The sequence below is a fragment of the Lucilia cuprina genome, chromosome 4 (assembly GCF_022045245.1).
Source record: "Lucilia cuprina isolate Lc7/37 chromosome 4, ASM2204524v1, whole genome shotgun sequence".
Taxonomy (NCBI): Eukaryota; Metazoa; Arthropoda; class Insecta; order Diptera; family Calliphoridae; genus Lucilia; species Lucilia cuprina.
Genome location: NC_060952.1, coordinates 67,444,934 through 67,457,514, shown reverse-complemented (window position 1 = coordinate 67,457,514; position 12,581 = coordinate 67,444,934). Strand labels below are relative to the sequence as shown.

The 12,581-nt window shown below is 33.7% G+C and overlaps 1 protein-coding gene across 3 annotated transcripts in view; it reads left to right on the top strand.

Annotated features, from left to right (window-relative positions):
* The first annotated feature begins 967 nt into the window (after positions 1–967).
* Positions 968–12,581, top strand: part of LOC111687167 (tetratricopeptide repeat protein 21B-like) — an 89,750-nt gene continuing 78,136 nt past the window's right edge. The window contains exons 1-3 of one of the 3 annotated variants that reach the window (XM_046950756.1): positions 968–1,119; positions 1,187–1,612; positions 1,749–4,042. In XM_046950756.1, the coding sequence (XP_046806712.1) occupies positions 1,931–4,042 (2,112 nt within the window). In that variant the 5' untranslated portion in view covers positions 968–1,119; positions 1,187–1,612; positions 1,749–1,930. Of the gene's footprint in view, positions 1,120–1,186; positions 1,688–1,748; positions 4,043–12,581 lie in introns of all 3 variants that reach the window. The other 2 variants (XM_046950757.1, XM_046950758.1) reach the window with 2 other exon arrangements.

Sequence of the window (12,581 nt, the reverse complement as noted above, 5' to 3'; positions counted from 1 at the left end):
TATGAGGTTATTAAGAAATTAAACTACGTGGTCTACCGAATACAAAAATATTAGAGCCCGAGAATCAAAATGAAGGTTGTACACCCAGAACGACTAGCTGCCTATGGGAAAGGTGAATCTGTGCCTATTCGGGATGAACAAGCTTAAGCAGGGGACAGTGTTTCGAAATTGTATTTGAATTTAAATTGATAATGTTTTGTTATTATTCAAAATTTCAATTAAACTCGTTGTGTTTGCTGGGTTGGACCAAAATTGACACTTAAAAATAATATAAAAAATAAAAACAAGCCTCTACAATAATAACTACTATATTACTTATTGCAATTTACTCACAATATGATGGGGTATGGTGTGTTCGGATACATTTTGTATTTTAATATTTTTGTAAAAAAAATACTCATACAGGTGTATTGAATTCCCACAGTACCTGTACATGTGAGAGAGTAATATTCCTTATGCTCATTTTCGCATCTATTTATTAATTTATGTTTTAAATGCCCATAGCATTTATATTTAGTTACAATTGCATTAAAAAACACAGAAAAATAATTATTTAATTAATTAGAATAAAATTCGATTTACTTTCCACCAAAGTAAGTTAATGAAGTAGCGACATCTCTTGTTGTACAACAACATCTACAACAAACACACGTATTTTGTTTTTAGAATAATAATCCAAGAATGTGTCAAAATAAAATTTTTGAAAATTTCCTTTAACAACAAAGTGAACAAAACATAAATGTAAAATATTACTTTTAAGTTGAAAATATTAAGGATTTAATTATATTATTATATATTATATATTAGTTTTTTATTTTTAAGAATTTTTGTATCCATCCTTGCATAATTTTTCAAACAACTTTTGTGCTTGCTCTGTTTTGTTATAAAAAAAAATATTTGCTTCCAAAATCACACTTTCTGATCTCTTGGATTTATATATAAAATTGTCAAAAATTTAAAAACTAAACGTAGTTGCCGCCGCCAACATATTTGGAGTCAGTCGCCGCCGCAGTTAATATTTGTTGGCGCAGGGCTCTGTGCCTTGTACATTTTTTTTGTTTGGGGTGAATTATTTTCATTTGTTTTCATCGAATCCAAATAAAGAAAATATATTTCTTCGTAAGTGTTTTCAATAATATTTATTATTTTCTTTCTATCAAGTTCAACTTCTTTATTTACTGCACAGTATTTTGAAATGATAAGCACCTTAAATTTTGTCAAAAACTTACGACGTTATGCCACTGACCACAGAATAATACAGAGAGTGCTATCGAATGAATTAAGGGAAGCATTTAATAGTCGTACATATCATCATCAACTTTATGTTTTAAGGGAAATTCGAAGGTTAAAGACGTATGTGGAGGAAAGAAAAGCTAGTTCCAGATTCCAAACGTTAACGAATATTAGATCTTCATCATCTGCAACTGAGAAAGGGAGTGATATTGAACTTAATGTAAAACATGATCCTGATGAAAGAAAATTTTACGTTGACGTGGAAGGTGTTGGTAGCTCATATATAGAATACGATAGAAATGAAGAGTTGATTATTATAAAGCACACAGAGGTACCGAGAGAATTAGAAGGTCGGGGAATTGGAAAAATGCTAGCAAAGGTCAGCTGGTCATTCAAATACACTATCTAAAAATTGTTTACTTCCACTCATTTTCAATTGATCTCTGATCTCAAAGTATATTTTGTGCTCTGATTTCTTCGCCATTAACGAATGTTTGGTTTCTTTTTTATTACAGGTTGCTTTGGAATATGTGGCCAGAAACGATTTGCAGCTAGAAATAAAATGTCCTTTTGTTCGTAACTATGTTTGTAAATATGAACCAAAGTACATAAAATATATACAAAAATAAAATTATATTTTAAGTAAACGCTAATTAGTCTTTGAAAACGCGAAATATTATTAGTGTGTACTGTAAGTATGTTGGATACGGATGATTTTGAAAGCCTCTTACTATACTATGGACGATCAGAGTATTTCCATATTATGCAGAAAACTGCCTTAGACGGATTGGCACGCTTTCCGTCACATATTGTGTTTAGACTTTACAATGGTATTGCACTAGTGTTGGGAAATCGGCTGCAAGAGGGAATACGTGAATTGAATCCTTTAAAGAATGACTCAGATCTTGGAATTGGCGCAATTATTGCTCTACTTTATGCACACAAAAACTGCAGTGTGGTCGATCGCGATGCAATTGGAGTTCTTGAAAAACGATTAACGGATGACCTTAAAAAGGGAAGTGCAATTGGATTTTACAATGCAGCAGTATTCCTTTTCTTAGCAAGGAAGTATGAAAAGGCTCGCGAATATGTTGATAAAGCATTAAAACTCGATAGTCATCACGAGTATTCTATTGTGTTAAAAGCATGGACGGAAATGTGTCAAGCTGTCGGCCCCGTTAGTGGAAATATATTAAACACCCTTGAACACGTATTGGCTAAAAGCAGCAAGAATATTGATTCATGTTTAGCCCTAGTGAAATATTATCAACTAAGAGGTGAATTTGAGAACGCCATTAACAACTTGAATAAACTTTCCGTGCGATTTCCGGAACTTAATATTCCCTTAATTGAGAAAATGAACACTCATCTAGCAGTTTTAGATTGGGATCATGCTTATGAGACGGCTTTACGTATAATAAACTTGGAGCCTACTAATATACCGGCTTTACAGGTAAAGGCACTATTGTTGATTACACGAGAGGGAAACATGAAGGGTGGTATTTCTACTCTGCAACAATTACTAGTTGCTACAGAGCGTGTAGAGTCTAGCAATTCGAAAATTATTTTGAAGATATGTCAGCTATTTGCTCACATAAGTTCACGCAATGTGGAACTATTGTCGCTAACGCTACGATTTATTGACAAGCTTATTCAAGCTAATCCATCGGGCGTAGAATACATTGTTGAGTTGGGAAATGAACGTATGCTATTGGGAAATGTCAAAGAGGCGGCGATATGCTATCGCTCTGCAATTAAAATAGACAGCAATAACTTTAACGCCCTTTGCGGACTTACTGCTTGCCAGTTGTTAGAACACGGGTGTACTGAGCAGACTCAACAGCAAGTTGAATTTTTGAACGAGCTACGACCAGGAGACAGTGATCCATTGTTATTATTTTTACGTGCGAAAATTACATCTAGAAGTGATCAAGCCATTGCACTTTTGATCAAAGCAACGGAAATTCATATGAGCAAGTTGGAAAGTCACGCTTTTGGACCAGAATATGCTCACATTATGAATCCAGAATTTTTATTACAGATTACAGCTGAATTTTTACACCATTCACCGGTCCAAGTTAACATAAAGCATGGACTCAATTTATCTCAAGACACGTTGCATATAACACTTAAACATTGTATGACTATATTAGATAATATTCTTAAGTTTTGTCCTTCACATATACAGGCAATATTCATGAGGGCCAAGGTACATTTCTTGTGTGGTGAAGTGGCTATGGCAGCAACAATATTGCAAAAAATTCTCAATGATATTGATGTAACATATACGGATGCATACCTCTTATTGGCTCAGATCCAAATGCAGCAGCAACAGTATTCTAAGGCACTGCAGTCTCTTGAGTTAGCCCTATCATATAATTTTGCAATTCGAGAAAATCCTCGATATTATTTACTCATGGGAATTGGACAGCGTCATCAACAGCAGTACACGGAGGCTCAAAAAAGCTTTATATCAGCCATGCATTTGGTTGGCAATGAAACTTCACTGCCAGAACGCATTCAGTCGCCTAACAGCCGAGCTCGAACTGAGTTGCTCAGTAATTTTACTGTCGCTGATAAGGTTACCCTGTATCTGGAATTGATAAGCACTTATAAGGATATTGGCGACAGTCAGGGTGTTTATGAGAGCGAACGTCTATTACAATGTGCTATGGAAGAATTCAACGAAACATCTGAAGAAGGACGTTTAGTTATTGCTCATGCTGAATTTATGCTACAAAACGCTAACGTCAATAAGGCCATTGATCTTTTATCAGCCATACAGCCAGGTCAATCTTATTACATTCAGGTTTGTTAATTATTGTTTTAAATATAAAATTGAAGTAGTGGTCTAAGCAATTTCTTGAAAAATATTTTCAATTATTACCGTGAAGCAGCAATGTGGTTTTATACGTGCAACCTGGAAACAATAGTAATAACTACATCTAGAAACACGGTCTAAAAAATTATCTAATTAAAATCGAAATTATCTTTTAATTCACTTGTACACAGCCCAGCGAAATGAAGTTTTGCAAAAAGAACTTGTATCCAAATCAACCGTTTTTTTATAATATCAGATTTTTATCACACATTTTTCTGCCAAAATAGCTTCGAATATTTTGTCTTTTGTTATGGACATTTCATATACATGCATTAGGGAAATAACTATTGACGTATTTTGCGAATATGAGAATTGGCGTAGCATAGTCGTATTGAGCATTAAAAAATATAAAAAACACGGAATTATTTTTTCGCGGTTGTTAAAAAAGACGGACTTACCGCAAAGTTTTTATTTGCATATTTTCAATTATTTGAGTTGACAATCTTTTATATACAGTATTGTTCGAAACCTAAGCACTTTTTTGGCATTGTATACAAAGTGGTAAATTTTCTATTTTAATTGATTTATTCAAATTCATATAATTGATAATAATAATATTATGTGTCTACATTAAAATAGCAATAACAAAAGTTTTATTCTATTTCGTTGCGAGTTACAAGAAAATAATAACTGAATTAACTCCTTAAATAGCTGTTCGAAACTTAAGCAACCTTTTGATGTTCTTATGAAAATCTCTTGGTCTTTTGAGTTCCAAACACCTTTATGAAATGGGTTAGTTAGTTAGTTTCTACCCGCTTCAGAATGCCGAACAGCATCTCTAAGGGACTTGAGCCAGGTGAATTTGATTTACAATCAAAATAATTTTGGGTCCCATTACTCGATAACTACTCTTAGATCAACTTTGCCAAAGGTTTTGGTTCATTATCATGCTGAAAATCGCAAAAAAGTAAGTTGTTCTGTGCAATGTACTTAATCCTATGGTTCATGTAGGCAAAAAATGTCCCAGAAAGTAAAATAATCCAATTCTATTTGTATTTCAGCATCAGCACTACTTTTGTATTTCCGCATCAGCACTTCTACATCATATACTACTTACCAAAAATCTTGAAATAATAATATTTTTTTTTCAAGAGGGCGATGGCCACATACAATTAAGGTATTAAAAGTCGCATATCTCAGTAATTGTATAGAGTTCTAAATTTTTAGGGTTGACTTTGTCTTCTACATGAATATGTGTGGACGAAATGTCTATAGTGAGCGTGGCACCTTCAATATTAACGAAATATTACGTCAGTATATCTGTTCAAATATAACAGTTAGGATAAAAAGTCTTAAATTTTATATTTTGAAAAGGTTAGGCTATCACAAGTAGACGTTTCGGCTTTACCTAAGTCCATGTTGATCCCTTTGTAATAATACCTGTAAGAGAAAAAATTGAGAGGGAAGTGTGGAAAAAGAGACGTTGGCAAAGAGAAAGTGAGATTTTGAGAAAGAGAAAAGCCACCAGGACAGTTGCCATGGTTGAAACAGTGAGAATATTGGAGTCACACTCATTTTGTCAGATTAATGAATTTCATGAAACGTTTTATTTGAATATTTGACAAATCGGACAGATCATCAAAGTATGTCGATCCAAGCGTCCAGAATCTGGCCTCCGCCAAAGCAGGACAATTGCAGAGAAGATGAGTAATAGTCTCTTCTTCATCCTCGTTTTGACAACTTCTGCAATAGTCGTTGAATGCAAAACCAATGCGTCCAGCATGGTTACTAAATTTTCAGTGTAAAGATATAACCGATGTCAGCCTACTTAGGTGCGGTTTTTGAAGACCAAGAAGATATTTACCCCTGTGTGGATCCATTTGTGGCCACAGCGCTCTAGATGTTGAGCAGGCGTGGTCACGTGACCATTATTCGCAAGTAATGCAGAGGCAGTACTCAGTGATCTGCTTCTTTATTGCAAGTAGTGGAATACCTCAAAACTGATTTATTTCCAGTCTGCTAAACATGGTGCCAGCTCTTGCCAAGGATTTCTTATGGCAATGCTATTGCCATAAGAAATCCCGTGTCCTTTTACCCAAATTAGGGTGATGTTCCAATGTCCCCCCATCTCATTGACAGACTTCCGGCATTCATGGACAATTTTGGATGTGGAAAACACACCAATTAGGGATTTAATAGCAGCTTAAATATCGGTATAAATTCTGATATCCCTGTTAGATATCCGATAGTACCTTAGCCAATTTAAGATTCTTGACAAAGCTCACGACAGACCTGCCAAGCCCAGCATGAGATAGAGATTGGCGGATAGAAGCGGGTTTGACGTTGTTAAAAGCGCCTTCTATGTCAAGAAAGGCAACCAATGTGTAATTTCCATAACCTATGGACTTTTCAATATGACAAACGAGAGTGTGAAGAGCCGTCTCAACAGATTTGCCCTTGTGTATGCATGTTAAAAGGCAGTGAGAGTACACCATATTGCAGCTTAGGAGCCGGATCGTGACGTTTCCAGTCTCCAGTACAGCCGCTACCGTATCCTCATCACTGTAATCCGATAAGATGAAGATATCTAAGTTGTTTTTGTCTAGAATACAGGCTCTAATATGTTTATTATTACCTGAAGGGTTTATATACAGAAGTTTGTAACGAGAGATAGTCCAGGGACTTTGCCGTGAGTCCACTATATTTTGAAAAGGTTCTTAATAAAACTTTAAGAATAAAAGTTTTTCAAATATCAAAAATTAAAATTACAGGTACAGCTAATTCGTGGTAGACATGGACATAATTCGTTTACTTTTATATTATACTAGCTAATACCCGTCAATCAATATTCCTAAGTAAAATAAGGGGAACACCGTTTTTTAACTGTAAGTCATGTCATGGGAAGCCTGGTTAATCTAACGAATTTAACTCGACTGTCGATAGATTTATAAGTTCTTAGACTTCCATCGATCTTGTTAAAAATATTGCTGTTAATGGAAATAACGTCAATATTTTTGATGCCAGTAACGCACGTTCACACGTTTAAACCATTGCATATTTTTTTGAACGATATTGAGAAAAACACAATTTATTAATTATTCTTTGGAATGTGTCATTCTGCTAAAATCTGATGAAAATTTTATATACTTTGTTATAGGATTCATTGGAATTCTTCCAATGTTGAAAAAAAAGTTGAAGATGAAGCATCAAGTTGCAACTGAATACGCATTTTAAAAGTTAATTTTAGATTGTGAACATGTAGCCAAAGGTATGATGATCTTAGACATACATTTAGCTCATAAGTTGGTGTTGATCCCAGTATCTTCGGATACCATTCTTTGCTCTTGGTGTAAATTTGGTAAATTTTCTTCCAGCTAAATTTCCAAATTTTGATGATTATATTCCATCTATCGTCGTATATCTTGATCGTGTGCATCATTTCCTTACCGAATAGAAGCAATTATTCCAATTTCAATGAGTGTCATCATATCGCCAAGCATATTTCTTCAAGTAGAATTAATGTCTCTTTGTAAATACTTTCACTTAGTTTAAGCGCTGCATTGTTGATGTTAACTCTTTCCCGGTGTAATATATCCACAGCCATATATGTTTTAAATTTATTCCAAAGATCTTTTGGACTCGATACCAGTATTATTGCAAATAATGCCCTTATTTTCACGGATGGTTGATTACTGCAGCATCTTCAAGCATTGTTTCCCAATGACAATCGTTCTCCAATAAATGTAGTTTCTTACAGACCTCTCAATATGTTGCACATCTACCTAATGCATCTGTTAAATATAAATTTTTCCATCCATTAACAGGTTTCCTTTGCTTTCGACGTTGGAATATCTTTTTTGTTGCATTCCATATATAATACGTTGGAATTTCTGTATACAACAAAGTTTTAGCAAATATATCATTCCCACAAAGATCAAAAAAGTTATGTTAATGTTGTAGCCAGTGGTGCTGCTGATCTCTCTGTAAAAAACCCCGTTGATAAATGAACAACAGTTGGATTGCGCTCACGAATGGGAAATCCCAAAATTCACCATACTGCTTCACTGCTACTAATGTACCTGGCCATTTGATACTGCGTGATTTCATCATTTTTTGTAATAAAAATACAGACATATTAGACCCTTTACTAACATATTTGCAGATGTATTTGATCGACTTTACTGAATGACAATACTCAACATTAATATGCGCTTTAAATGTTTTTAATAGCAGTGGACAGTAAAGTACTATCCACCGATTATCGACATCAACATCATTTCCACGTACCTTTATTTACATTGATCGTCCACCATTATTCTCAGAACTAAAGTTGGTAGCCATCATTTCCTGAATTTGTTTCCTGAATCAATAGCCTTGGATATTTTTTATGCATTTTCCGTCAACCATGCATGGAGAATTTTTTATAACAATTTCATGCAGATTTGGATCGATTATTTCTGCAGAAATTATATCATCAATACGATCTGGGGTAATTTTTTCAACCAACCAAATAAGAATATGGGCATATGGCAATCCAAGTTTCTGCCACTCAACGGCGTTTCCGTATCTCGGAAACGCCTTCAAAACGACTTCGCTGGCTTTGTAACCGCCCTTCATGTACTGACGAAGTCTCGGTAGCTCGTGATGTCGTGGTATGTTGTCGAAGACTATCAAGACGTCTTTCACGTTCTGAAGACGTTTCAGAGTCTCGAGATGCTTTGGTACGACTTCTAACTTCTCTTCATGTTCAAACCAAATTTCGATAGCTCGTGCTGTTGTGGCATGCTGTCGAACACCTTCAAGACGTCGTTCATGTTCTGAATGCGTTATTGTGTCTCGTCATCTTTGGGTGATCGTTGGCTTTGTATCCGACTTTCATGTTCCAACGATGTCTCGGTAGCTTGTACTGTTGTGGCATTATGTCGAAGACCTTTCGCGTTCTGACGGCGTTTCAGTAAATTTTAAAATTCATTTGAATTTTTAACTTCGAAATTGTAAAACGTCGTAAGTTAGCATTAAATAAAACAAAAATTACACATTTAGCGAATCTGCGATTTAGAGAATACTTTAATAGTTTTAGAATTTGTTCAAAGAAAAATTCCTATTTTCAAAAATCTTTACGAAAACAAAAACCGATTTTTGGATTTCATATGACGTTATATACATAAATAGAATTAAAGCCCACCGTTTTATCCTAAATGTTCAGATGAATATTAAAGTTGTTCGTGCAAAATTTAAAGAATCTAGTTCTATTAGTTTCCCAGATAAACGGCATTATTTGAGGACTCTTCCTCTTATATTTTCTCAGATATATTGATTTAATATTATCTTAATATAGGGGGATTGGAATGTGCTAATATAGCCATCCGACCCATTTTGTCATTAACTATTCTTATGGATGTCAAAGTTGTCCATACAAAATTTTAGTACTCTAGCTGTTGCAGTTTGTACGATATACGACTTTTAATACTTAATTTGTTTGTGGGGGTGGCTTCTCGCGTACTTGAAGTCTATAACTTCAAATATACAAACATATAATATATAACATACAAATACACATTATTTTTTTTATATATATAGATTATATTAAAAACAAGTAAGAGTGCTATATTCGGCTGTGCCGAATCTTATATACCCTTCACCATAGTGTATATTAAACATATTAGTTTATAAATTTTTCCCGACTATATTAATATTATACCAAAAACAAAACAAAATGAACAACAACAACACTAAACGAAATAAAAAACTGTACTTTGACATCTAAACCAACAGACAACTAAACATACATAACGAAAAATCAAAATAAACAACGCAATAAAACCAACCTACATCCAAATATACGAACAGAATTCATAAAAACAAAAACAAAATACACAACTCAATGACGCCAACAGCATTCAAACATACAAAAAAATACACAGCTGAAAAACCAAATACATCTACACACACGTGTACATCTTTTTCTAATATACAATGTTGTTGTTGCTTATTTAACAAAGCATGAAAAAAATATGACATTTTTTGATGAAATTTTCAGAGGTTGTCTCGGATTTTTGCTTATATCTCCGTTATTTACCGATCGATTTTTCTGAATTTTAATAGTGATCTCGAAAGCATGTCTAACGGAATTATTGAAGATTCGGATCTCGCCGATATCTGGGTCCCTCTAAAAACTGATTTCAACAGACATACAGAAAGACGGACATGGCTTAATCAACTCCGCTATCTATAAGGATCCAGAATATATATATTTTATAGGGTCGGAAAATTATATTATAGAAATTACATTATATAAAAACATGATTAGATTATATTACAAAAACATGAACATTTTTGCCAGAAACATACATATCTATTATTTCTTTTTGAAGTAAAAAATAAGAAGATGCCGTACAACCAAAAAGAATACTTGAATCTCTAATCATTATAGGTCCTAAGTAGAGAAGCCTCTAGGAAACAAGAAATACCAATATGCAAATCCCGGTATTTACTAATCCTTTGTTAAGAGCTTCCTTGTACTCTTAATTTTACACGCATATATGCTTACATATGTAAAAAACCGATAAAAACCAGTAAGAGAATTAATTTTTTTTACTCTCTGCCGATGTTGGATATAAAAACACAAATTTGAGCTTCTTAACTATATTTCTAATTGATTATATATACGTGTTAAAGGTAAAGATTTGTCAAAATAACATTACATTTTGATTAATTAGTATAATTTGCAAATTATGTTAATAGAAAAAACATTTTAAAATGTCAATAATTCTAAAAACTACTAAGGAGTGAGATCGAAAAATTCTTAACATACATATATATGTTTATAAAAAAGAAACCACTAAACTTACAGCTTTATTTTTTTTATTTGATTCAAATGATTATTACAATTTACAAAAAAAAATATTTTTATAGTTTTAATCACTAGTGATGTGATGATGAATTTTGAACCCTTTTCGAAAACCCTTCCATTAACGTTTTTATAGTGCTTTCTGTCACTTTGCTCGAACATGTAGTCCATCTCCGTTTAAAATCTACCACACTTTTGGACACCTTTTTTGTACTCTTCAATTCTCTTTTAACAAGAGCCCAATATCTCTCCACTGGCCTTAGCTCCGGGCAGTTTGGAGGATTTGCCTCTCTTGGTACAAATACCACATTATTGTTCTTGTACCACTCAAGGGCTTGTTTACCATAGTGACAGGATGCCAAGTCAGGCCAAAAATAAAAGGACACATTATGAAGTCTTATGAATGGAAGCAGCCTTTTTTGTAAACATTCCTTGATGTAAATTTCGGTATTTATAGAGCCCGTTGTAACAAATGATTGGCTTATTTGCCGCAACTGCATATTGCTTGCCATACCAAGAACTTTCTGGGAAATTTTGTCTGCTTTTGGGTCCTAAACTTTTCTTCAACATTCCCTCGAGCATCAGCAACATAAAACTTTTGACCTGGAAGTTGCGAAAAATCTGCCAGAACATACGTTTCGTCATCCATTATGCAGCAAGAATATTTTTTTATAAAACTTGACTTCAATTTCCGTGCTCTGTTTTTGGCCTCTAAATTTTTAGCAGCGTTCCTGTCAGGAACTTTTTGAGCCTTGTATGTTTTTAAACCTGCATTAGCTTTAACTTTTCGTACCAAATAGTCCGAGCACTGAGCTAACCGAGCTGCTTTCCTACCGGATGTGTTGGGAGCTCTTTTGAAAATGCGTTCTATTTTTTTGGCTTTAGAAACATCATGTGGATTCCTTCTACCTGAACCAGGTTTTCTATCAACTGACAAGTTCTCCCGGTACTGTTTAATAACATTGGAAACAGTTTGACGGCAGACCTTTGTATGCTTGGCCAACTTTTTGTAAGACCAAGTTGGGTTTAGTTGAAAATATTTAATAATTTCAGTACGCACTTTTTTCTGGTCACTCATTTTAATCAGATTAACAAAAAAATTAATATAATTGACATTACACATAATAACTGACATGTTTTTCAAAGCTAACTTGATCAAAAAAAAATCAAATAATACTTTGGTTGAAAAATGTAATGAAAAACGTGTGTTAAGAATTTTTCGATCTCACTCCTTAAATATGCAGTGTAGATGCTGAAAAAAGTACAGCAATAATTAGTATTATAAATGCCTTCATTAATATACTTTCGCTCATTTTCATTGCAAAAGCCAGAAACGAGCGACGACACAACCTTCTTCTTTGACAGTTTAAATGAGACTTAATTGTGTTTTCTAGGCGTGTGAGTAGTCTATGTAAATTTCTCCCTATCATAAAGTTATTTTTACTGGAAAGTACGTAAGTGGTTTTAAATTCCTATTTAAATTTAAAATTCTCTGTCATTTCATAAAGAATTCAAGTCGTAAGAATTCCAAAAACTTAATATACATATTCAGTTTACTTTTTAAGCACCTGCTGACAATACTTGACAAAGAAATCTTTTCGTTACATTGGCGAGAAATGAACGTGAAAATTAAATTTCTCACGATCATAAAATTAAACATCATTTTAACATATCACC